General features: G+C 47.5%; 4 protein-coding genes, 1 long non-coding RNA gene and 4 other non-coding genes across 9 annotated transcripts; 3 read left to right on the forward strand and 6 right to left on the reverse strand.

The window, feature by feature from the left end:
• Window positions 1–217: 217 nt before the first annotated feature.
• On the reverse strand, window positions 218–299 carry trnas-uga (transfer RNA serine (anticodon UGA)). Its single transcript has one exon. It is a non-coding gene; the product is annotated as a tRNA-Ser (tRNA).
• A 5684-nt stretch (window positions 300–5983) lies between these two features.
• On the reverse strand, window positions 5984–6066 carry trnas-uga (transfer RNA serine (anticodon UGA)). Its single transcript has one exon. It is a non-coding gene; the product is annotated as a tRNA-Ser (tRNA).
• A 320-nt stretch (window positions 6067–6386) lies between these two features.
• trnag-ucc (transfer RNA glycine (anticodon UCC)) lies at window positions 6387–6458 on the reverse strand. The gene has a single exon. It is a non-coding gene; the product is annotated as a tRNA-Gly (tRNA).
• Window positions 6459–8057: 1599 nt separating this feature from the next.
• On the forward strand, window positions 8058–8837 carry LOC145335840 (uncharacterized). The gene has a single exon (XM_080181565.1). The coding sequence runs from the start codon at window positions 8058–8060 to the stop codon at window positions 8835–8837; it is 780 nt and encodes a 259-aa protein (XP_080037691.1).
• A 578-nt stretch (window positions 8838–9415) lies between these two features.
• Window positions 9416–9498, reverse strand: trnal-cag (transfer RNA leucine (anticodon CAG)). The gene has a single exon. It is a non-coding gene; the product is annotated as a tRNA-Leu (tRNA).
• Window positions 9499–10112: 614 nt separating this feature from the next.
• On the forward strand, window positions 10113–10424 carry LOC145335801 (histone H4-like). Its single transcript, XM_080181531.1, has one exon. It carries the CDS (start codon window positions 10113–10115, stop codon window positions 10422–10424), a length of 312 nt encoding a protein of 103 aa, XP_080037657.1.
• A 1335-nt stretch (window positions 10425–11759) lies between these two features.
• LOC145335884 (histone H3) lies at window positions 11760–12170 on the forward strand. Its single transcript, XM_080181615.1, has one exon. The coding sequence runs from the start codon at window positions 11760–11762 to the stop codon at window positions 12168–12170; it is 411 nt and encodes a 136-aa protein (XP_080037741.1).
• Window positions 12171–12848: 678 nt separating this feature from the next.
• On the reverse strand, window positions 12849–13564 carry LOC145335796 (histone H2A.J). The gene has a single exon (XM_080181527.1). It carries the CDS (start codon window positions 13318–13320, stop codon window positions 12931–12933), a length of 390 nt encoding a protein of 129 aa, XP_080037653.1. The 5' UTR covers window positions 13321–13564; the 3' UTR covers window positions 12849–12930.
• Window positions 13565–15355: 1791 nt separating this feature from the next.
• LOC145335947 (uncharacterized) lies at window positions 15356–24190 on the reverse strand. Its single transcript, XR_013885309.1, has 3 exons — window positions 24085–24190; window positions 21740–21928; window positions 15356–17248 (listed from the first exon to the last, which is right to left on the reverse strand). It is a non-coding gene; the product is annotated as an uncharacterized LOC145335947 (long non-coding RNA).
• Window positions 24191–25634: the final 1444 nt, after the last annotated feature.

The following is a 25634-nucleotide window of genomic DNA, read 5'->3' on the forward strand; positions in this document are numbered from 1 at the left end:
AGACCATTTTTAAGGCGATCTGTGCAGCGACTCCACTCTGGGGTGGATGTCAGATCAGCTCACCAGACAGCAAGAGGATTAAAGCACAGATGAGGCCATTCAGCCCCAACACGTCATGCAGCTGAAAGATTGATTGTGATCGAAATACTTCATACTGAAAGATGAGGTTTTTTTTGGACGCCTGAAATATCGGAAGTAAACACTTCCTGATCATAACCGCTGCGAGCAGGGCTCGAGCCTGCGCGGGGAAACCCCATTGGATTTCAAGTCCAACGCCTTAACCACTCGGCCATCGCAGCTGCACATTTATAATCTGAGTAATGTTGATATTAACTTCATCAGGCACCGGGATTGTGCAGAGCACAGTGTGTGAGCTGAAATGTGTTTCTCCACTTTTACTTTGTATCTTTGTCTCTGGCGGAGAACTCATTTATCAGGTCAGAGACTTGTTTTCCTATTTCAATATTCCTTCATTGGAAACGAATTACGTCCGAACAATAAATAATAACACCTCTATTTTATTTCTTAATTGTCAATTGTTGCGTTCCCTCTGTTCTCGTCCACTTGGTTTAAAACACAAGAGGCCGCGGATAAGAATCTAAATAAATTACCAATGCGACGGCCGGGAATCGAACCCGCGTCAACTGTTCGGAAGGCAGCTATGCTCACCACTATACCACCATCACACACCCCTCAAACAGCAGCTATTTCAATCAGTTATAATTATGGAAGCAGATTAGTTGCTGATTTCATCACACACCAGCTATATCCACAGCACAGTTTGTAAACTGAACCTGTTTTGTCTGTTTTTTTCTGGACAGTTTAAACCACCTGTTTTATTATTGTTTCTGACTGGGAAATCGTTGTTTAGTTTTGAGGCCTGTTCTTTCATTTAAACAACTGAAAGCAAATTGAAGCTGGATTTTCCATTAGAAACACGGTGATGATGAGAATCTTAGGTGAATTTTATTTTCGGAGTCGCATTTAATTAGCTATCGCATGTCACTTCTTACAATCTGTGATAACCAGGAGTTCCTAACGCCCAATAATGACCAGCTTGCAGCAATGTGTTTGAATGAACACGATGCCACATCATCTAAGCAGCATTTTGAAATTCTCATTCATTGTATTCTGATGAAATGTATTTGTTATGTTGCGTCTGTCATTCCATAAGAATCTTACTCTGACCTGAGACCTTGTTTTGTCCTGGTGCACCTGATGCCTGTTTGTTTCCATTCTGCGCACCCTCTGATTTTCCTCATGGAACCACAGAAAGGACCAGAGAAGGGAACAGCACAGAAGGAAGCCATTCGGCCTGTCTTGTCTGTGCCAGCCCGAGGACACCCAGGTGTCATTTCCAAGCTGACCTTTGATAAGGTTCACCATGGTATGCTTCTGCAGAAAATGCAGATGTATGGGATTGGTGGTAATTTAGGTACTTGGATCAGGAATTGGTTAGCAGATAGGAGACAGAGGGTGGTGGTTGATGGTAATTATTCATCATGGAGTTCGGTTACGAGTGGTGTGCCTCAGGGATCTGTTTTGGGGCCACTGCTGTTCGTAATCTTTATTAATGATCTGGATGAGGGTATAGTTGGGTGGATTAGTAAGTTTGCTGATGACACCAAAGTCGGAGGTGTGGTAGTTTGTGAGGAAGGGTGTCGAAGTTTGCAGGGTGACTTGGACAGGTTGCAGAGCTGGGCCGCGAGGTGGCGGATGGAGTTTAATGCGGAGAAGTGTGAGGTAATCCATTTCGGTAGGAATAACAGATGTGTTGAGTATAGGGCTAACGGGAGGACTTTGAATAGAGTGGAGGAGCAGAGGGATCTAGGTGTATGTGTACATAGATCCCTGAAAGTTGGGAATCAAGTAGATAAGGTTGTTAAGAAGGCATACGGTGTCTTGGCGTTTATTGGTAGGGGGATTGAATTTAGGAGTCGCAGCGTCATGTTGCAACTGTACACAACTCTGGTGCGGCCGCACTTGGAGTACTGTGTGCAGTTCTGGTCCCCACATTACAGGAAGGATGTGGAGGCTTTGGAGAGGGTGCAGAGGAGGTTTACCAGGATGTTGCCTGGTATGGAGGGGAGGTCCTATGAGGAGAGACTGAGGGATTTGGGGTTGTTTTCACTGGAAAGAAGGCGGCTAAGAGGGGATCTTATAGAAACATATAAGATGATTAGAGGTTTAGATAGGGTGGATGGTGATAGCCTGTTTCCTCGGATGGAGAAATCTAGCACGAGGGGGCATGGCTTTAAATTAAGGGGGGGTAGTTATAGGACAGATGTCAGGGGCAGGTTCTTTACCCAGAGGGTGGTGAGGGACTGGAATGCCCTGCCTGCTGCAGTTGTAAATGCGCCTAGTTTGGGGGCGTTTAAGAGATTGGTGGATAGGTTTATGGACGAAAATGGATTGGTTTAGATTAGTGGGTCAATGTCTTTTTTTAAAAATAAGACTGGTCGGCGCAACATTGTGGGCCGAAGGGCCTGTTCCGCGCTGTAATGTTCTATGTTCTATGTTCTATGTTCCTGCACCCGGCTCGGGGCCATGCAGCTGAGAAAGGAATATGGTGATCCAAATACTTCATAGCAAAAAATTAGCACTTTTCTTTGGCTCTGTCGCTGCCTGAAGCAACCGTAACAAACACTTCATCATCAGGATTCAAACCTGCACAGATATGATGGAAATTGGATTTCAAGTCTAATGCCTTAACCACTTGCCATTGAACATAAGAACAAGATGGCAGGGTTGGCGGATACTGAAGTGGAATGTCAGGTGATACAACAGGATATAGATAGGTTGGTACATTGGGCAGATAGGTGGCAGATGGAATTTAATCCTGACAAATGCGAGGTGATGCATTTTGGAAGGAATAATGCAGAGAGGAGCTACGTGATAAAAGGTAGGCCGATTAGGAGTATAGAAATACAAGGGGACCTGGGAGTGCAGGTTCACAAGTCTATGAAGGTTGCGACACAAGCGGAGAAGGTTGTGAGGAAAGCTTATGGAATGCTAACCTTTATAGGAAGGGGTACAGAGTATAGGAGCTGCCGTGTAATGCTTCAGTTGTATAGAACGTTGGTTAGACCGCATTTGGAGTACTGCGTCCAGTTCTGGTCACCTTACTACCGGAAGGACATGGAGACCCTGGAGAGGGTGCAGAGGAGGTTTACCAGGATGTTGCCTGGCATGGAGGGACTGGGTTATGAGGAAAGGTTGGAGAAACTGGGACTTTTCTCCTTGGAAAGACGGAGATTGAGGGGGGACATGATAGAGGTATATAAGATACTGAAGGGAATAGATAGAGTCAATGGTGAGAGACTGCTCCCTAGACTGGGTACAATTACGAGAGGTCATGATCTAAGGGTGAGGGGGGAGAGGTATAATTTCGATGTGAGAGGAAGGTTCTTCACGCAGAGGGTCGTGGGGGTATGGAACGCGCTACCGAGTAGGGTGGTGGAGGCAGGAACGTTGGACTCGTTTAAGGTTTACTTAGACAGACACATGAGCGAAACGAGGATGGAGGGTTATAGTGGGAGGTATTAAATAGGGTCAGAGCCTCGGGAGACACCAGAAGTGCAGACTTGTATGTTAACATTTTTGTCTTTTTATTCCGCAGGTGTCGGTCCACCTTGTTGTCAAACGAGGGGCATGAACACGGTGGGTCGTGCGTGGGCTGCTCTTGGAGGTTCCGGGAGTGGCCTAGTACTTCGTGTCGGTGTGCATGCTTGATCGTGGACCGGTAGACGGGCGCCGCAACAGCTCAGTGACTAGCACTGTTAGCTGTGCAGATACATGGATTTGGGCCTGTGTCTGTGGGAGTTTGTGCATTCTCCCTGTGGTTGCGTGGGTTTCCTCCGGGCGCTCCGGTTTCCTCCCACACCCCAAAGATGTGCTCTTAGGCTGATTGGTTTACCAAATTGACACTATTCTCCCCTCAATCTGGCTAAGTTAGGGGTTCCATTCGTAGATACGCAGGGTAGAATAGGTGTAGGATGATGCAGCGGCGCGGGCTCGTTGGGCCGAAGGGCCTGTTTCCCGTGCTGGGTTGTTCTTTGTTCTTTGTTGTTCTTTATAAGAAATAGGAGCAGGAGTAGGCCATCTAGCCCCTCGAGCCTGCCCCGCCATTCAATAAGATCATGGTTGATCTGTCGTGGCTCAGTTCCACATGCCTGCCCTCTCCCCATAACCCTTAATCCCCTCTCTTATCAAAAACCCATCAACCCGCGTCTTAAAAATATTTAGCGAGGCAGCCTCCACCACTTCAACGGGCAGAGAATTCCAGAGATTCACCACCCTTTGAGTGAAGAAGTTCCTCCTCAACTCCGTTCTAAACCGACCCCCCCCACCTTTATCCTGATTGAATATAAAAGTAGGGAGGTCTTGCTGCGGCTGTAAAGGGCATTGGTGAGGCCGCAGCTGGAGTACTGTGTGCAGTTTTGGGCGCCGCACCTGCGCAAAGATATTTTGGCCTTGGAGGGAGTGCAGAGGAGGTTTACTAGGCTGATACCGGAGTTGAGGGGATTGAGCTATGAGGAGAGGCTGAATAAACTAGGCTTGTACTCGTTAGAGTTAAGAAGAATGAGGGGAGACCTCATTGAGGCGTATAAGATGATGAATGGGATGGATAGGATAGAGGTGGAGAGACTCTTCCCGCTCAGAAAGGACAGTAGGACTAGGGGGCACAGCCTCAAGATAAAGGGGGGGTGGTTTAGAACGGAGTTGAGGAGGAACTTCTTCACTCAAAGGGTGGTGAATCTCTGGAATTCTCTGCCCGTTGAAGTGGTGGAGGCTGCCTCGCTAAATATTTTTAAGACGCGGGTTGATGGGTTTTTGATAAGAGAGGGGATTAAGGGTTATGGGGAGAGGGCGGGAAAGTGGAACTGAGCCACGACAGATCAACCATGATCTTATTGAATGGCGGGGCAGGCTCGAAGGGCTAGATGGCCTACTCCTGCTCCTATTTCTTATGTTCTTATGTTCTGATGCCCTCTAGTCCTACTGTCCTTTCTGAGCGGGAAGAGCCTCTCCACCTCTATCCTATCCATCCCATTCAACATCTTATACGTCTCAGTTGTACATTTACCTGAGTAACATAACCATCTCAGTAATATTCATATTAACTTAATCGGACACCGGGATTGTGCAGAGCGCAGTGTGTGAGCTGAAATTTGTTCCTCCACATGTATTTTGTATCTTTATCTCTGATTGTCTCTGATAACTCATTTATCAGGTCAGAGACTTGTTTTCCTATTTCAATAGTTTTTCATCAGAAACGAATTACGTCCGAATAAAAAAAACTCGAATTTGTTAGTGGCAAATTCGCCCTGTTTTACGAACTTGATTGAAACGTGGATACATTTTCTCAATAGGATAGCCAGGAATCGAACCTCATTCAACTGCTTGGAAGGCAGAAAGTTCTGCTCACCACTATTACTCAAACAGTCATTATAATTACAGAAATATAGAACATAGAACATAGAACATTACAGCGCAGAACAGGCCCTTCGGCCCACGATGTTGCGCCGACCAGTTACAAAAACAATGACCCACTAGCCTATACCAATCCCTTTTCGTCCATAAACCTATCCAGAGATCTCTTAAACGCCCCCAAACTAGACGCATTTACAACTGCAGCAGGCAGGGCATTCCAATCCCTCACCACCCGCTGGCTAAAGAACCTACCCCTGACATCCGTCCTGTAGCTACCCCCCCTTAATTTAAAGCCATGCCCCCTCGTGCTAGCTTTCTCCATCCGAGGAAAAAGGCTATCACTATCCACCCTATCTAAACCTCTAATCATCTTATATGTTTCAATAAGATCCCCTCTTAGCCGCCTTCTTTCCAACGAAAACAACCCTAAATCCCTCAGTCTCTCCTCATAGGACCTCCCCACCATACCAGGCAACATCCAATTATATATATCTACGTTGCCGATTTTTCAGGCCTGTTGCCGCGGAAATAAACACTTCATAACCACAACCGCTGCGAGCAGGGCTCGAACCAGCGCGGGAAAACCCCCATGGGATTTCAAGTCCAACGCCTTAACCACTCAGCCACCGCAGCTACGCACTTACCACGGTAATGTGGTCACCTTAGGATGTTGATATTAACTTCATCAGGCACCGGGACAGTGCAGCGCACAGTGTGTGAACTGAAATGTGTTCCTCGACTTTTACTTTGTATTTTTGTCTCTGAGGGAAAACTCATTTATCAGGTCAGAGACTTGTTTTCCTGTTTCAATATTTTTTTCATTAGAAACGAATTACGCCCGACCAATGAAAAAAGAGAAATCTCTATTTTATTTCATTCCTGGCAAATACTGTTTTTCTCCACTTGGGTTAAAACACAAGAGGCCGCGGATTAGAATCTAAATAAAACGTTAATGCGATAGCCGGGAATCGAATCCGGGTCAACTGCTTGGAAGGCAGCAACGCTCACCACTATACCACCATCGCACCGGCTGTTAAAATACACCTTATTTTTATCAATTATAATTACGAAACTACCTTATTTGTTGATTTCATCAAGCTTGAGGTGTGTCCACAGCACAGTTTGGAAACTGAACCTGTCTTATCTCGTTTTTCTGGACAGTTTAAACCACCTGTTTTATTATTGTTTCTGACTGGGAAATCATTGTTTAATTTTGGGGCCTGTTCTTTCATTTAAACAACTGAAAGCAAATTGAAGCTGGATTTCCCATTAGAAACACACTGTTGATGAGAATCTTTAGTGAATTTTATTTCAGGAATGCCCACCTACTGTTGGGACCTGCGATAACTAATTAAATAAATCACCACTCTGATGGTCAGGAACTGACCCTTGGTCAAATGCTCTCACAGTCACCACTCCATCACCATCGCTCACCTGGCTCTGTCACCCACTCTGTAAGAAAGTCCAACTCTGACAGTGAATCTGGTTCCCTCCAGGTCCAATCGGAGGATGGTCAGAAACTGTCACTGTCAGAAACTCCATTATCAGCGAGTGTGGGATGGTTATTTAACTGGCTGTCACTGGTTGGTGAGGTTGTGATTTACTGTTACCTGTCAGTGCCGGAGAAACAAATAAAACAGGAAATCTAGAGACTCCGAGAGCAGATCATTTGTATTTTCACCCGAAACAAACACAGTGACGTCTGTAATCACTATAATAACTGAAAATAAAAATAGAATTGGTTCTTGCCGCGGAATCTGGTTAACAGATGTGGTTCTTCACCACATGGACTGCAGCGGTTCCAGAAGGCAGCTCACCCCCACCTTCCCAAGGGTAATTAGGGATGGGTAATAAATGCTGACCCAGACAGAGACACCCACATTCCATGAATGAATTGAAAGACAATCTGCGGGGAGCGGCCCTCAGAGTGTTTAACAGTTACTGAGGTGAAAAACTCTAACTAACCCCCTGGAATCCGGAGCAAAGGCCGGAAGGAGGAGAAATTCCGTCCTGGGACCTTCCATTGGGTGAAAGTTTTGTCCTGTGAATGTGTCGATGTGAATATTGTGGAAGAGAGAGTGTATGAAAGGAGCGGGCGGGTCAGACTAATCCAACTGTGTTTGTGTGTCTGTTCTGATCATGAGATCTCCGAGTCTCTCTTGTGGAAAATAAAACCGTTTTTCAATCAAAGATTCCCCCTAATCCCCCTGCTGAGCCCCAGAGGGAGATTTCAAGGCAATTGTTTCGCTAAATGGAAGATTTGAGTGGAAAAGTAGAGAACATGTCAGCTATCGCGTGTGAGAGCGGGATCAGTGCAGCAGGAAAACGGGTTTCAGTGGAAAACGGAGTCCTCAGTTCGAGTGAAACCTTTTCAACAGCAAACATTGGAGTGTCAGAGACATGAAGGGTGTGAGCTGGATGTGTGGAGAGGCGGAATTTGATTGGAATGGGAGAGTTTGTGAGGAGAGAGAAACACAGAGAGGCTGGAGGAGCCGGGAGCTGACAGCAGCTTGTCTCTGCTCCGTCCGCTCTCTGCCTTTAAGTTGCTCTGTGCCGCCACCACTGGTTTCATTCCGGATCCAGTTCTGACTCTCCTGGCCCAGATTTTCCAGCCACTCTCGGATATGACTGAAACTGCAGCCGCCCAAACGGCTCCTCCAGCCGCTCCCGCTCAGGTGAAGTCTCCCAGGAAGAAGAAGGCGGCTCCCCGATCTGCCGCTCCCAAGTTAGGCGAGCAGATCCTCAAGGTAGTGGCGGCTTGCAGCGATCGCAAGGGGATGTCCCTGGCCGCCATCAAGAAAGCTTTGGCCGGCAGCGGAGTGGATGTGGGGAAGCGCGGCTCCCAGATCAGGTTAACTATCAAGAGGAAGGTGGAGAAAGGCTCTCTGGTGCAGACAAAGGGACAGGGCGCCTCCGGCTCCTTCAAACTGGCTAAGAGGGAAAGGCCGGGCAAAATGGGAAAGAAGGTGAAGAAAGCCACAGGCAAGAAATCTTTAGTGAAGAAAACAGCGGCCAAGAAGGTGACAAGAAAGAAAGCCGCCGCCAAGAAACCCGCAGCCAAGAAAACTCCAGTGAAGAAAACTCCAGTGAAGAAAACTCCAGTGAAGAAAACTCCAGTGAAGGAAACTCCAGTGAAGAAAACTCCAGTGAAGAAAACTCCAGTGAAGAAAACTCCAGTGAAGAAAACTCCAGTGAAGAAAACTCCAGTGAAGAAAACTCCAGTGAAGAAAACAAGCAGCAAGAAGGCGGCAACTCCAAAAAAGGCGCTGAAGAAAGCAGCCCTGAAGAAAAAGTCTCCTGTGAAGAAGGTCACGGGCGGAAAGTCGGCCAAAAAAGTGACTAAAGCGAAGGCCAATCCCAAAGGGAAAGCAGCAAAAGCGAAGAAAGCCTCAGGAAAGAAGTGAAACAACCCGAGAGCAAATTGGAAACCTCTGAAACCCCCCAAAGGCTCTTCTCAGAGCCACCCACATCTCTCAGGAAAGAGCTGATCCCGCAAGAAAATGATTCCTGTCCCGCGGGGCCCGGCTCATTCTCAATAGAGATCATTTCAAATTCAGACTAAAGCAAAACAACTGCAGATGCTGAATTTCATTGAGAATTTCACATTTGTTCAATCGCCACTTTCTCTCAGAATAAAGCTGTCTGGTAGATTCAGTGTGAGACAGGAACACTGGCGGCGAAACACCGCATTCCCCACTCATTTTTAATCCAATCCCTGCAGGGAGGCCAATCGGCCCATCGAGTCTGCACCGACCCACAATCCGGATCCCCCATTCCCCTATTTATTGACCCTACTTCCCCCCCTGACACTCCGGGACAATTTAGCATGGGCCAATCAACCTCACACACACCGGGGGGAAACCGGAGCACCCGGAGGGAGCCCAGGGAGAATGTGGAAACTCCACCCAGACAGTGACCTCAGCCGGGAATCGAACCCAGGTTCCTGGCGCTGGGAGACGGCAGTTCTCAGCCCAAAAGTCAGTGTCAGGAGTGGGATTCGAACCCACGCCTCCAGAGGAGACTGCGACCTGAACGCAGCGCCTTAGACCGCTCGGCCATCCTGACTCCCTTCCCTTTAACACAGGGAGATTTCCCCAAACACCTTCAATAAAGTGTTTGGAAACAGCTGGAAGCGGATGTGGGGGAGGATGTTACTGAGGGAGATTCTTGCTATAGAATAGACTGTGTTTGGGTGGGAATATTACTGACTGGCAATTATAACAGGAGCAGGTTTAAAAACACAAAAGGACAAAGTCACCACCCGAAACCTTAACTCTGTCTCTCTCTCTCTTCACAAAAGCTGCAGCATTTTCTGTTTCGATTCCAGATTTCAAAGCTCCGGGTTTGTGGAAACTCTTGAGTGTGAAGGGCGGCTCTGGAAGGGTTTGTGTGGGGAGCTGGCATTCGTTTCCATTCTTAATAAACGGGTTGGAATTGGCGGTTGCAGAAACTGGAGGTGGGGCTGAAAGATCAGGGGCCGTTCTGTGTGTGTGTGTGTGTGTGTGTGTCAGGCCGGCTCTCTCCTCCCTCCCGCTCTGGGTTGAATCTTCACTCTGTCTCCTCCCCCCTCTCTGCTCTCACTCCGCCTTTCTCAGTCAGGTCGGGGCGGCCTGTATAAAAGGAGCCTGAAAGAGTTCCTCTCTCTCAGATTGGGCAGTGATCGGAGTGAAGAATCCATCATGTCTGGCAGAGGGAAAAGAGGCAAAGGACTGGGGAAAGGCGGAGCCAAGCGGCACCGCAAAGTGCTCCGTGATAATATCCAGGGCATCACCAAACCAGCAATCCGCCGCCTGGCTCGCCGTGGCGGGGTCAAGCGGATCTCGGGCTTGATCTATGAGGAGACTCGCGGGGTGCTGAAGGTTTTCCTGGAGAATGTGATCAGGGATGCGGTCACCTACACTGAACACGCCAAGCGCAAGACGGTCACTGCCATGGATGTGGTGTACGCTCTGAAACGCCAGGGCCGCACTCTCTATGGATTCGGCGGCTGAACAACTCGACCCTTTTCCAGCCAACACACAACAAAGGCTCTTTTCAGAGCCACTCACCGCCTCACAGAGAGAGCAGTGACCAGGGGACGGGGGGGAGCTGGGACAGGCTGCTCAGTGTTTGAGATGCAGCTTTGCTTTGTTTCGGTTCCGGTGCCGGGAAATCACCCAATTGAACATTTCATTTGGAGCAGGATTGTTGTTGAAATGTTTCAGTGGATTGTCTCAGCAGCCCCCAGTTGACATGTGCCCTGAGTGAAAGGCCACCTCACTCCCTGTCTAATCACTCAGTGTTTGGATAGAGTTTCTAAAAGCTTTCTCTGGAATAGCGGGAGTTTAGGAGCAGCAGCCGGTGAATCGTTCACTGGAACCAGTGCCAGTTGTGATGCTATTTGCCCCCCAGACGGTTGTTTCCTGCACTGAAGCTGACAGGCTTTGGGAAACTGCTGAGTTTCCGCTCAGTCATTCACAAAACCCGCAATTCCCGCAGTTTGAGCCGCTCCAACCCCCAGCCTGCTTCTGATTGGCCATCCTCTCCGCATCTGAACCAATCGCACAGCATCGAATGTGAACATTGAGCCAATCATTGGCTTCGACTGTCAACCGGCAGGAATTTTGAATGGGGGGAAATGGCGCCAATTTCAGCGCGGGAAAGGGAATGGAGACAAATTCTTAACTTCTCAACAAGAATAACATCTCTATTAATATTCTGCTGTAAGATTATTTTACAAAGAGCTTTCATTTGTGAACATTTGTCCGCGGCAAACGGCTCCATTCAGGAATGTCAAACGGGACAAATATGAATTCACTCTCTGTAACAAACAACAGACTCAATCCCTTTCACACCGGCTTCAGGGGGACACAGAGAAGACACAGATTTCTCATCCTTTCCCCTGAAAGCGGCACAAGCCACAGGCGGAGGGGAAATCTGAATGGGCTGGAGAGGGAAGGGACAGGGATCGAGTGGAACAGCGGGAGATTCTGGGAATGAACAGCCCAGAGAGCGGGGAAAGGGTCTAAAACACCAAGTGGAGGGAGATGGATTTCAAATCTTCAATGTTTCTGGTAATTAAGGACGGAATGAAGTCTTATTTTATACAAACCGTTATTTCCTGCACAGAAAATGGAGTAATTTCTGGAAGGGGCGGTGTAGTAAACAAGTGAGGCGATCAGAACCTGAGTTCCAGACATTCATTCCCTGCTCAGAGTTTGATTGAAACTTCCTGGGCCAATTCCCGCTGGGGGGGCGGTTCCTCACAGAGTTTAAAAAGGCGGCTGCAGCGCAGACTCTGGATTAACAGTCTGTGTGTCTCAGATTGTGCTGAATCCGCTCAGAAAATGGCCAGGACCAAGCAGACAGCGCGCAAATCGACCGGAGGGAAAGCTCCTCGCAAACAGCTGGCTACCAAAGCGGCCCGGAAGAGCGCTCCAGCCACGGGCGGAGTGAAGAAGCCTCATCGCTACAGACCCGGCACTGTGGCTCTGAGGGAGATCCGCCGCTACCAGAAATCCACCGAGCTGCTGATCCGCAAACTGCCCTTCCAGCGCCTGGTGCGAGAGATCGCTCAGGACTTCAAGACAGACCTGCGCTTCCAGAGCTCGGCCGTCATGGCCCTGCAGGAGGCCAGCGAGGCTTACCTGGTGGGGCTCTTTGAGGACACCAACCTGTGCGCCATCCACGCCAAGCGAGTCACCATCATGCCCAAAGACATCCAGCTGGCCCGCCGCATCCGCGGGGAACGCGCCTAAAACCCCGGCTTCAGCACCAAGAACAACAACGGCTCTTTTCAGAGCCACCAACTCGACACATGAAAAAGCTGCCATCTCCTGTTAACCAATCTAGTCTTTCAATTCCCGGCACAGAATCTTCCCAGGACTCTGAAACCTCTCCATCTTACAATTAACTCTCCGTTACATTGAGCTCTCTCCAATCCTTTGATGGTTACAGTCAAAACCATCACGTTAACAATTCTACCGCAATTTAATTTTAAAGTGGTTTTATTAAACCTGCCATCATTTCAGTTTCCGAGGAATAATTCCGCAAATCCACTTTCTCCGCACATGTTTGGAGTGAGGATTGAGAATTGTGTCAGTCAGGGTCAGAATATGAACCATCTCTCAAACAGTAACCCCCTCACATCGATATCACCATTACAGAAACACTTGTACATTCGGACAGACAATAATTAACACTTTTCCAGATACAATGACTGGCTTTGAAAACTGATGGGCTGCAGATGACTGTCCTCACAGACTGTCACACTTTCAACAATTATATTGGAAATCGGATCATTTCAGTTCACTGGGACGGTTTCCCCAATAAACAGCAGAAACTTGTATTAAAATATTATATCTGTCAATAGCAGGGATTGATAGAACAAAGCGGGAAACAGCTGGACTGCGAACAGCAGTGCAGAATCTGACCGATAGACACCAGGCCGCCCTTTTCCAGATAAAGTGAGTGGCTCTGAAAAGAGCCTTTGGGTTATCAGATGAAAGAATGGCCGCTTCACTTGCTCTTGCTGGAGACGGCGGAGGTTTTCTTGGGCAGCAGCACGGCCTGGATATTAGGCAGCACCCCGCCCTGAGCGATGGTCACCCCTCCCAGCAGCTTGTTGAGCTCCTCGTCGTTGCGGACGGCCAGCTGCAGGTGTCTGGGGATGATGCGGGTCTTCTTGTTGTCCCGGGCCGCGTTCCCGGCCAGCTCCAGGATTTCAGCGGTCAGATACTCGAGCACAGCAGCCAGATAGACCGGGGCTCCGGCACCCACACGCTCAGCATAGTTGCCCTTTCTCAGGAGCCTGTGAACACGGCCCACCGGGAACTGCAGTCCAGCCCGGGAGGAGCGAGACTTGGCCTTGGCCCGAACTTTCCCGCTGCTCTTTCCTCTTCCAGACATTTCCCCAATCTCCCAAAGCCTTTCACAAAGAATGCTGAAATCCACTCCCTTTCGCTTCTCTTCTAGCTCCGGGAGGAATGGAGGGCCCACATTGCTGATTGGTCACTTTGTTGCTACCTCTCAGCATCTTGTCCATATGACCAATCAGAAATCTGCTGAACTGACCAATCCGGAGCCTCCACGGAGTGAGGGCGGAAAAGCCCAAATTCTCAGCTTCCCACCGATTTCATTTCAAATTGGAAAAGTCCCCAAAGGGGAAAAGAACAAATCCTCCGAGCGCTTTCTAACTGTCCCGGGTGGGAATCCATCCCTGTTCACAGCATTCCCAGAAGGAAAACACTCCCGTTTAGTCTTCAATCAGAACCCAGTGTCCTTCACTGGAAACAGGGAGCCCGATCCAGTCCCTCAGACTCAGTTTGTACCAATTTCTACAGATCCTTATAATAATCAGTGTGTGTCCCAGATAGGGGCTGGGAAATTGGACTGGGATTTATGCATCTTCCTGTCAGTGGGACTGAGTTGGGGGTGACAAGGAAACAAAGTCTGTCTGTTCTGCTCTGATTGTGGGATTGAAAATGTTTCTGCACCAGTTCTGCTGCCTGAGACTGTGAAACGGATGCACTCTGATAGAGAACATACATACTGTGTGTGAGGAGCTCACTGTTCATTGTAACTCAGGTGAGGAAACTTCAAACGAACCTGGATCGATTCAACGATTTGCCTGTCAGGAATAATTGACTCATTGTAACCCAATTACAGGTGAGGGAATAATACACAGGCCCGTTTTCAATGTGATTTACTGTTGTCACATGTATTGGTATACAGTGAAAAGTATTGTTTCTTGTGCTTTATACAAGCAAAGCATACCATTCAGAGAGTACATGCGGAGAGAGGAATGACAGAGTGCAGAATGTAGTGTTACATTCATAACTCATCTGTAGTGAAAGATCAATATAAAGTAGGTCCATTCAAAAGTCTGATGGCAGCAGAGAAGATTGAGTTGGTTGGTACGTGATCTCAGACTTTTGTATCTTATTCCTGTTGGAAGAAGGTGGAAGACAGAATGTCCGGGGTGTGTGTGGGGGCTTTGATTATGCTGCTGCTTTTCTGATGTGATGGGAAGTGCAGATAGAGGCAATGGATGGGAGGCTGCTTTCTGTGATGGACTGGGCTACTATAAGAACTGTTTGTAGTTTAAGGTGGTCTTGGTAAAAGCAGGAGCCAGACCGAGCTGTGATAGATCTGGAAAGGGTATTATCTACAGTGCATCTGTAAAACTTGGTGAGAGTCATAGCAGAAATGCTGAATTTCCTTAGCCTCCTGTGAACTTAGCGGTCTTACTTAACTATAGAGTCAGCGTGGAAGGACCAGGATAAGTCATTGATGATCTCGACACATAGAAACCTGAAGCTCTCAACAATTTCCATTTCATCCCCATTGATGTAGCCAGGGGCAAGTCCTCCACTGTACTTCCTGAAGTTAATGACAATCCCCTTTGTTTGGGTGACATTGAGGGAGAGATTATTGTCGTCACACTAATTTACCAGATTCTCTATCTCATTCCTGTAGTCCGTCTCATCATTTTTTGAGATCCAATCCACGATGGTGGTATCATCAGCAAACTTGAAAATAGAGTTGAAGCAGAATTTGGCCACACAGTCAGAAGTGTATAAGGAGCATCGTAAGGGGTTGAGGACACAGCCTTGTGAGGCACTGGTGTTGAGGATAATCGTGGAGGCGGTGTCATTGCCAATCTTTACTCATTGTGGTCTGTGGGTTAGGAAATCTAGGATGCCGTCACAGAGGGAGGAGCCAAGCCGTCGGCCATGGAGTTTGAAGATGGGTTTTGTAGGAATAATGGTGTTGAAGGCTGAGCTGGAATCAATAAATGGGAATCTGACATGTGTCTTTGTTATCCAGGTGTTCCAGGGTTGAGTATACGGTCAGGGAGATGGCATCTACTGTGGATCTGTTGCGGCAGTAGGTGAACTGTAGTGGATCCAGGCAATCTGGGGGCTGGAGTTGATCCGTGCCATGACTAACCTTTCGAAGCACCTCATAATGATGGATGTCAGAGCTACCAGGCAATAGGCATGGAGGCTCGCTGCCTGGCTTATCTTTGCTACAGGGATGATGGTCATCTTCTTGAAGCCTGTAGGGACCTCAGATTGGTGTGAGGAGAGGTTAAAGATGTCTGTGAATACCCCCGCCAGCTGGTCCATGCAGGATCTGAGTGCCTGTCCCTGTACCCCATCCGGGCCAGTCGCTTTCCGCAGGATGACTTTCAATGCGGCTGATCTGAAGTCTGTGATGGTGACCTCGGATACAGGTTCAGCCAAGGCTTTCAGAGTGGAGGGCATCCTCAAAACAGGCATAGAATGCATTGAGCTCATCAGGGAGGGGGGCATCATCACTGGCAATTCTACACGCCTTCATCTGGTAACCTGTTGTGTCTTTCAGACCTTCCCACAAACGGTGGGAGTCCATGTGGCGAGCCTGGGACTCGAGCTTGGTCCGGTACTGGCACTTGGCAGCTGTGATGGTTCTCTGTAGATCACATCTGGATTTGTTCCAGTTCAGGGTCCCCTGACTGGAAATGCTTTGGAGCTGGACTTCAGGAAGCAGTGAATATCCCTGTTCATCCACACTTTCCGGTCGGGAAACACATGGATTTGCTCCTTTGGCTCAGTCTTCTATGCAATACTAATGAAGTCAGTTATTGTGGTGAAGTAAACATTCAGGGTGCTTGCTGAGTTTTTAAATATTGACCAGCCATTGACTCGAAGCAGTCATGTAGGAGATCATCCCATTCCGCAGACCAACAATGCCGGACTTTCTTTAATCGGATTCTCCTGCTTCAGTTTTTTGCCTGGAAGCTGGGAGCAGGAGCACGGCCTTGTGATCTGATTTGCCAAAGTTTGGGCGGGCGATAGAACGGTTGGCATGTTTGATTTTTGTGTAGCAGTGCTCGAGGATGTTTGTGCCTCTGGTGGGACAGGTGACATGTTGGTAGTACTTTGGTAGGACACTCTTGAGATTGGTCTGGTTGAAGTCCCCGGCCTGGATGAACAAGGCCTTGGGATATTTTGTCTCAAGGCCGTTTGTGCTGGTAGATATTTCATCCAGCGCGACCTTCACATCTGCCTGGGGTGGAATGTAAACTGCTGTCAGGATAACAGAGGTGAACTCCTGTGGAAGGTTATCGGGACAGCATTTCAGTGTCAGATATTCTAGGTCCGGGGAGCAGAAACTCGCCAGTGTTGTGACATCGGAGCACCAAGAGGTGTTGATTAGAAGGCAGACGCTACCTGCGCGAGCCTGATCTGAGGCTGCTGTAAGGTCCATTCGGTGGACGGAGAAGCCCTGTGGTTGTACGACACTGCCCGGTGAAGCAGGTGTGATCTGTGTCTCTGTGAAACACAGCACACAGCAGTCTCTCAGTTCCCTTTGAAAAGTGAGTCTGGTTTTCAGTTCAGCGAGATTGTTTTGCAGAGGTTGAACATTTGCCAGGAGTGAGCTGGGGAGGGGGGGTCTTGGAACCACATTGTTTGAGTCTCACCTGCAGGCCTGCGCGTTTCCCCCGCTTCCTGGGGTGGCTGCTCCCTGTCCTGCCTGCCAGACGGTGTTTAGTCTGTGGTATCGAGGGTGTAGCTGGGTCCTGTTTGCGCTTTGGTTGGTGTGTGGGTGGAGGATTTGTTGCCATGGTCACGGGTCCTGCCTCGGCAGTCAGGTCTGAGTGGTGGGGAGTTCCGGGTCACTGTCGGGCTGCGGTTCCAGTTCGGAGGGTGTTCACACCACACTCCGGTGTGGACAGGTTGAAGGCCGGTTGGCGGACGGGGTCTCTGGGGTCACGGCTGGGTCCACGTGTTCGGGTTCTCCGGGTCACTGCAGGTCAGGGTCTTCCTTCCGAGGTCAGAGGATCTCTAATCTCGCAAATAAATTTAAAAGAGCAGTTTCAGTAATTTATAAATCTCAGTACATAATCATAATGAACAGTCACAAAGGAAACCCAGTGATACAAACATTGTCAATGTGTGACTGCAGTCCTCAGTGTCTGTACGAGAAGTATGATCAGTGGTGGTAGGCGCTATGACAATTCAATGACATTCAGATAGAACTGAAACCCTGCACTGCTCCATGAATGGGATAACGTTCGAATTTCCATTCATTGCTCCGGTGTGATTAACCAGATAGTAATCAAAACCAAACAGTCTCTGTTTAAAACGTGTCCATCCTCGTTCACACCCGGTCCCTGCGAGAGCTGCTTTGTCTAACTCCCCACATCCTGACTGTCTGCCTCTGTTTCCAATCTTCACTGTCCAATTACAACAAACCAGGGGAGACTGGAACTAGAATCATTACAGTGCACAAGGAGACAGTTCACCACATCCAGTCCATGCTGGCTTCTCCATACAACAATCCAGTCAATGAATGATCCTCACACCTTTCCTCAAGTGTGCTGAGCAGAACTGGACTCAATCCTCCAGCTGTGATCCAATCAGAGCTTTCTAAAGGCTCAGTGTAACTTGTATGATTCTGTTCTCAATGCCCCTGTGTCCTCATGGGGAGGGTCACTCGTGTGGATGGGGAGGGTCTGCACTAACCTGGCAGGGGGATGGGCACCACTACATAGAAGTAGAAAAGGGGAGGGTGTGGAGAGTCTGCAGAAGGATCTAGATAGGCTGGGCAAATGGGCCAGGAACTGGCAAATGGAATTTAATGTTGTCAAATGTGAAGTTGTCCACTTTGGTAGGAATAATGGTAGGAAGGACTATTACTTACGTGGCGAAAAACTGCAGCATGCTACGGTGCAGAGGGACCTCGGGGTCCTTGTGCATGAGTCGCAAAAACCCAGCCTGCAGGTGCAGCAGGTGGTCAGGAAGGCGAATGGGATGCTGGCCTTCATAGCGAGGGGGATTGAATATAAAAGTAGGGAGGTCTTGCTGCGGCTGTATAGGGCAATGGTGAGGCCACAGCTGGAGTACTGTGTGCAGTTTTGGGCGCCGCACTTACGCAAGGATATTTTGGCCTTGGAGGGAGTGCAGAGGAGGTTTACTACGCTGATGCCGGAGTTGAGGGGGTTGAACTACGAGAGGCTGAATAAACTAGGCTTGTACTCGTTAGAGTTTAGAAGAATGAGGGGAGATCTCATTGAGACGGATAAGATGATGAATGGGATGGATAGGATAGAGGTGGAGAGACTCTTCCCGCTCAGAAAGGACAGTAGGACGAGGGGGCACAGCCTCAAGATAAAGGGTTTAGATTGGAGTTGAGGAGGAACTTCTTCACTCAAAGGGTGGTGAATCTCTGGAATTCTCTGCCCGTTGAAGTGGTGGAGGCTGCCTCGCTAAATATATTTAAGACGCGGGTTGATGGGTTTTTGATAAGAGAGGGGATTAAGGGTTATGGGGAGAGGGTGGGAATGTGGAACTGAGCCACGACAGATCAGCCATGATCTTATTGAATGGCGGGGCAGGTCGAGGGGCTAGATGGCCTACTCCTGCTCCTATTTCTTATGTTCTTATGGGAATATCTAGAGAAGGAAATAAAATCACCGGCTCAATGCTCAATGCATTGCAATTGAGCTCAATGCATTCTGTGCCCGTTTTGAGAAAGAGCTCAGCAAGAGTACGCCCTCCGCTCTGGAAGCCTCGGATGAACTTGTATCTAAGGTCATCGTTGCCGATGTCAGAGCAGCGTTCTCAAAGGCCAACCCAAGGAGAGCGACTTGCCTGGATGGGCAACCTCCTCTGCTACTACCTCTGGCAGCTTGTTCCAGACACTCACCACACTGTATTAAAAATTGCTCCTCCAGACCCTTTTGGATCTCTCCCCTCTCATCCTAAACCTATGCCCTCTCGTTTTAGACTCCCCGACCTTTGGGAAAATATATTGACTATCCAGCTGCTCTATGCCCCTCATTATTTTATAGACCTCTATAACATCACCCCTAAGCCTTCCAGAGAAAAATATCCCCGTATATCTCTCCTTATAACTCAAACCATCCAGTCCCAGTAGCATCCCAGTAAATCTTTTCTAGACTCTGTCTTGTTTAATAATACCCTTTCTATAATTGGGTGACCAAAACTGTACACAGTATTCCAAGTGTGGCCTGATCAACGTTTTGTAACAACTTCAACAAGACGTCCCAAATCCTGTATTCAATGTTCTGACCAATGAAACCAGGCATGCTGAATGCCTTCTTCATCATTCAGTCCACCTGTGACTCCACTTTCAAGGAACTATGAACCTGTACCCTTTAATCTCTGTTCTATAACTCTCCCCAGTACCTACCATTAACTGACCAAGTCCTGCCTTGGTTTGATCTACCAAAATACATCGCCTCGCATTTATCTAAATTAAACTCTATCTGTCATTCATCAGCCCCGTTGCAATCCTAGATAACCTTCTTTACTGTCCACTATGCCAGCAACCTTGGTGGCACATGGGACAGTGTGGTGAATAAGGTTGATGAGTTAGAAGCACAAATAGCCACATAGGAAAAAGGGAGGTGTGGTGAGAAAGAAATAGAGCAGCAAATCTGCAGGCAGATCATGCATTGCAGATATAGAATTAACTGCATTTTCACACAGACTGACAGGAATGTTGCCACATGATCCACGTATTAGTGGGTGGTCACTTGAGTAACAGTGATCATTGTAACACAAGCTTGATATTAGCAAGGAACAATCTAAAGTAACACTTTTGAATTGGAAGAGGCCTAACTTCAATGGGAGGAGCTGGGATTGAGCCAGAGTCAAATGGAGCCAAAATCTGACAGGAAAAACTATAACAGTGATGGGTGATCTTTCAGGAGATATTTCAGGTATAGACTCAGTACATTCTGATCAGGGTGAAAGGGAGGGGAACCAAAGCCCGGGCTCCTTGGATGATGAGGATGATAGAAAATATAATGAAACAATGAAGAGGCCGTATGATTCAGGTCAGAAGAATTCTTCAAGTGAGTGTGTGAGTTATAGTGTGAGTGTGTGAAATTAACTCTGTATCTGTCCATCTCTGTTACTGTATGTGGAGTTAACTCATTCCTGCTGTCAATCTGTACGAGAGCACCATTCACTCTCTGTCAGCCTCTGTTACTGTGTTTCATTGGAATTACAGTAAATTTCTTCCTGTCAGTTTATTTGAGGATGGAATTAATTCTCTGATGTGTCAGCCTCTATTAGTGCAAGTGAGTGTGGAGTTAACTCGATTAGCCAGTCTCTGTTCCTGTGTTTCAATGTGCAATTACCTCTCTGTCCTATTCTGGGGGTTGATTGGCTCAGTTGGCTGGACAGTGACGCAGAGTAACTCCAACAGCGTGGGTTCAATTCCTGTACCAGCTGGGGTTATTCATGAAAGGGGAGAACAGCCTATGGCCATCTGGGACTGGGCTGAATTTAGCCTTTACCTTTCTGTCCATCTCTGTTAGTATGTGTGCATATAGACTTACTTCTGTATCTGTAATTCTCTATTACTGTGTGTGAATGGGGCATTAACTCTCTGTTCATCTCTGATTTGTATGTGACACTGAAATTAAGTGTTCTCTATCCTTTACTGCAGTGTGACATTAACTCTGTCAATCTCTGTTACCGTATGTAGGTGTGGAATTGACTCAATCATCCGAGAATAATGACTGTGTCAGGGTCTGTTAGTGTATGGAAGTGGGTCACGATCAGCTTAGCAAACAGTAGCGAGTGGAGCCTGATTCCTGAGATGAAGGAGTTATTTTATGAGGAAAAATTAAACAAGTCTGGCCAATTTTCAGTGGAGAAGAATGAGAGAGGATTGTACTAAAACATATAAGATTCTCAGGGGCTTGACAGTGTAGATGCTGAGGGGGATGTTGCCATTTATAGGGGGAAACTAGAACTGGAGGCACAGGTTAAAGATAAAGCATCTCCAATTTAAGATGGCGATTAGGAGGAATTACTTCTTTTAAGGGACCCTTAATTGTTGTCATTCAATAGATTCAGTCTAGAGTTCGATAGATTTTTGAGACACAAGAGAATCAAGGGTTTTGGGGACAGGCACTGAAGTGGAGTTGAGACCACAATCAGATCAGCCATGATCTTACTGAATGGCAGAACAGGCCTGATGGGCTGAATGGCCTTCTCCTGCTCCTTCTCCTTATATTCTGGTATTGTGTGTGTGGAACTAACCCTTTTTCTGTCAGTCTCTGTTACAGTTTTTTCAGTGCGGAATTAATTCAGTCTGATACTGGATATGAATGTGGAATTGATTCTCTGTCCAGCACTTATTGTGTGCAAGTTTGCAATGTTTCTGTAATTGTACAGAATGATCACAGTTAATGATCTTTGACCAGAAGTGTTTGGACCTGATGCTCTCAAATGTACCCAGAATTAAAGCCATCCATTTCTCCTGCTTCTACAAACCAAAGTCACCCAAACAAAAAACTTACCTTCACAGAAACTGAGGGACTGAATTCCAAAACCAACATCCAGCCTGATTCAAAATGGCTCTTAATTTGTCTATATCAGGCCTCAGTTTTCTGAGCAACAGCTGCAATAATTCACAGGTGAAATCAGATGGACACTGGACATCTGAAACAAGGAGAAAGTTCTGGAATATACAACAGGTCAGGCAGCATCTGTGGAGAGAGAAACAGAGTTCATGTTTTAGCTCACTGACAATCAACCCACAATGAACTACTTGCTGATATCTGTCAATGGCGGCTGCAGTTCCCATGTGAGGAGGTAATGTCCTAGTGATATTGTCACTGGTCTAATGACCCAGAGATCCAGGGGAAATTCAATGGGACCTGAATATCACCACAGCAGATAGTGTAATTTGAGCTCAATTAAAATCTGGAATAAGAACATAAGAAATAGGAAATAGGAGCAGGAGTCGGCCATCTAGCCCTTCGAGCCTGCCCCGCCATTCAATACGATCATGGCTGATCTGTTGTGGCTCAGTTCCACATTCCCGCCCTCTCCCCATAACCCTTAATCCCCTCTCTTATCAAAAACCCATCAACCCGCGTCTTAAAAATATTTAGCGAGGCAGCCTCCACCACTTCAACGGGCAGAGAATTCCAGAGATTCACCACCCTTTGAGTGAAGAAGTTCCTCCTCAACTCCGTTCTAAACCGCCCCCCCTTTATCTTGAGGCTGTGCCCCCTAGTCCTACTGTCCTTTCTGAGCGGGAAGAGTCTCTCCACCTCTATCCTATCCATCCCATTCATCATCTTATACGTCTCAATGAGATCTCCCCTCATTCTTCTAAACTCTAACGAGTACAAGCCTAATTTATTCAGCCTCTCCTCATAGCTCAACCCCCTCAACTCCGGCATCAGCCTAGTAAACCTCCTCTGCACTCCCTCCAAGGCCAAAATATCCTTGCGTAAGTACGGTGCCCAAAACTGCACACAGTACTCCAGCTGCGGCCTCACCAATGCCCTATACAGCCGCAGCAAGACCTCCCTACTTTATATTCAATCCCCCTCGCTATGAAGGCCAGCATCCCATTCGCCTTCCTGACCACCTGCTGCACCTGCAAGCTGGGTTTTGCGACTCATGCACAAGGACCCCGAGGTCCCTCTGCACGGTCGCCTGCTGCAGTTTTTCTCCACTTAAGTAATAACCCTTCCTACCAATATTCCTACCACAGTGGACCACCTCGCATTTGCCAACATTAAATTCCATTTGCCATTTCCTGGCCCATTCGCCCAGCCTACCTAGATCCTTCTGCAGACTCTCCACACCCTCCGCACAATTTGCCATTCCACCAATCTTGGTGTCATCCGCAAATTTCGACACCCTACACTCGGTTCCCTTCTCCAGATCATCTATATAAATGGTAAATAGCTGAGGCCCCAGCGCCGACCCCTGGGGCACTCCACTAGTCACCATCCGCCAATCCGAATAGCACCTATTGACCCCCACTCTCTGCCTCCTATTTGACAACCAATCCTCTATCCACACTAACACCCTACCCCCAACTCCATGTCCCCTGACCTTCTGTAATAACTTCTTGTGAGGTACCTTGTCAAACGCCTTCTGAAAATCAAGAAAGACCACACCCACAGGCTCTCCTCTATTCACCGCCCTAGACACATCCTCATAGAATTCCAGTAAATTTGTCAGACACGACTTCCCTTTAACGAAACCGTGCTGTGTCTGCTCTATCAAGCACTTTCGAATTAAAGATCTAATGATGGCAATGTTGTAAAAAACCCATTTGGTTTACTGATACCCCTTTAGGGAAGGAAATACACCCACATTAACTGTCGTTACCTGTGACTCTGGACCCACAGTATATTTTTGACTCTTAAATCCCCTCTGAAACGGCCTAACAAGCCACTCAGTTCAAGGGTAATTCGTGTAATAAATGCTGGCCAAGCCAGTGACACACATATCACATGAATGAAAACAATTCTCCGCGCCCCAGAAAGTGCTCTATCCAACACACTGCCTTGCCCAGGCACTGAGAGTGGGCATGATCCCCAGGGGCAGCCGCGGGGCAATCGGTGCTGGAACTTTCCCCACTGCCACTTGTCTCCCATTCCACCAAGCTGCCTGTGTCCTTTGGGAGTTTCCCACTTTCCTCCTCACAGTTGCCAATGCCTCCAGGTTTGGGGGCGTGTGGAAATGTTGAGCTTGTGTCCTGTACACCAAGGTGTGTGTCATTAATATATATCAGGAAGAGCAGGGCTCCTAACACCGAGCCCTGGGGAACTCCACTGGAAACCTTCCTCCAGTCTGAAACACACCCATTACCCACTCCTCTCTGTTTCCTCTCACTCACACTGTTCCATATGGGGCGGTGAGGATGGCCTCGCTGCACCATCCGCTTCATGGTGCCGCTCCCCCGGCTCCCTCCCCGCACCTCCGCCGGGCCCCGGGCGCCTCTGACTCGGCGTTACTGCGGCTGCGCGCAGCCCCGTTCAGCTTTGGGGAGCCGCACCGCGCATGCTCCGCGCGGACAGACGAGACCCGGGGACGCGGCCTAATGGCGCCTGCGCCGTGCGGACCAATCTGAATGAGATAGACCGTATTCACTCGCGCGCTGAATCCTGGGTTCTCCAGGCCTCCATTACATTGAATAAAACAGAACATAAAATATATTTAAACTCTGAACGAGATTTCCCCTCCGTTCACTGCAATACTTCCTCTTATCTAAATTACAGCCTCAAAATGTATTTCTATCCTTATTTGTCCAATGGTATTTTAACTTTTACTTTTTGTCCCAATTGGCTTCGATTACAGGCATCATGTTCAGGATCACAGCAACTTTGCTGCCCAACGACAAATGTGTTCCCTGATGTTCTTATTAATTATTTTATACCATTCACAACAAACTTGTGCCGTTGTTTCACAGAAACATTTTATTTACATTTACTCTATTGAAACCAATCATGATTTTAATCCATTCTCTCCAAACTCCTCTCAACCTGATTCCCGAGTTCAGACAGTATGAATGCAGGAAGTATGAATTTAATTTCAAAGTTCTGCAATTATGTAACAAGTGAGCTGCTGCTGAGACGAACAAAGTTAATGGCAAAGATTTCAGATCAACATCTTTTCATCAGAATGGTGGAAGTTATAAATGTAATGCATTATAGGCAAATGGAGAGGAGAGGGACTCATGTGAAAAAAAAACAAAGGAAATAGAATGTCTGTGACCAATTGGACCACACATGCATTAAATAATAAGATTTAGTCACACAGTTGAAAGGGACAATTACCAGATGTATAAAGGTAGAAAAACCTGAATGGAGGAGAGGAGCTCTGAATACCAGGAAAGACCGAGGACAGAATGATCCGTGTGAAAGTAAGGTGCAGAATGAAAATGGCAGCTGACTAGAAACTCTTATCAGAAATTACTCATCCTTGTGGAGTGATTGAAAATGTTCCAAGTGTGGGACAGGGGAGCGACACACTTGAGAGTCCTGCTGGCCACAGAACAGTGAGAGGATTGGCTCAGGAAAGGGAAGAAATATCATAAGTTTTTGAATGGAATATTGCATTATCTCTCCTTACAGTTCAGTGTCTACAAGCAGCAGAAATAGCTTTTTCAACATTATATTTTTTGCAAAATTTCACTACTAACAATGTGACGGATTAACTGACTGCTTTGTGGAACAGCTACCATCAGTCCATAAACGTGACACAAGTCCAATCCTGAAATAACATCCTAAATCTTAATAAAGTAAACTAGGAAGGTATGAGAGGTGTGTTTGCTAAAATAGATTATGGATTAATAGATCCATTCAATGGCATGACGGTGGATAAGAAATGACTAATATTTAAGGCAGAGGTGTCTGCAATTAAAGAGTTATGCATTCCTTTCTGGCA

Source organism: Carcharhinus amblyrhynchos, unplaced genomic scaffold (assembly GCF_965287045.1).
Source record: "Carcharhinus amblyrhynchos unplaced genomic scaffold, sCarAmb.v2.hapA scaffold_42, whole genome shotgun sequence".
NCBI classification, from domain to species: Eukaryota; Metazoa; Chordata; class Chondrichthyes; order Carcharhiniformes; family Carcharhinidae; genus Carcharhinus; species Carcharhinus amblyrhynchos.

Bases quoted from the DNA above. Each gene is read 5' to 3' on its own strand.
- LOC145335840 (XM_080181565.1), top strand. From the start codon at position 8,058: ATGACTGAAACTGCAGCCGCCCAAACGGCTCCTCCAGCCGCTCCCGCT.
- LOC145335801 (XM_080181531.1), top strand. From the start codon at position 10,113: ATGTCTGGCAGAGGGAAAAGAGGCAAAGGACTGGGGAAAGGCGGAGCC.
- LOC145335884 (XM_080181615.1), top strand. From the start codon at position 11,760: ATGGCCAGGACCAAGCAGACAGCGCGCAAATCGACCGGAGGGAAAGCT.
- LOC145335796 (XM_080181527.1), bottom strand. From the start codon at position 13,320: ATGTCTGGAAGAGGAAAGAGCAGCGGGAAAGTTCGGGCCAAGGCCAAG.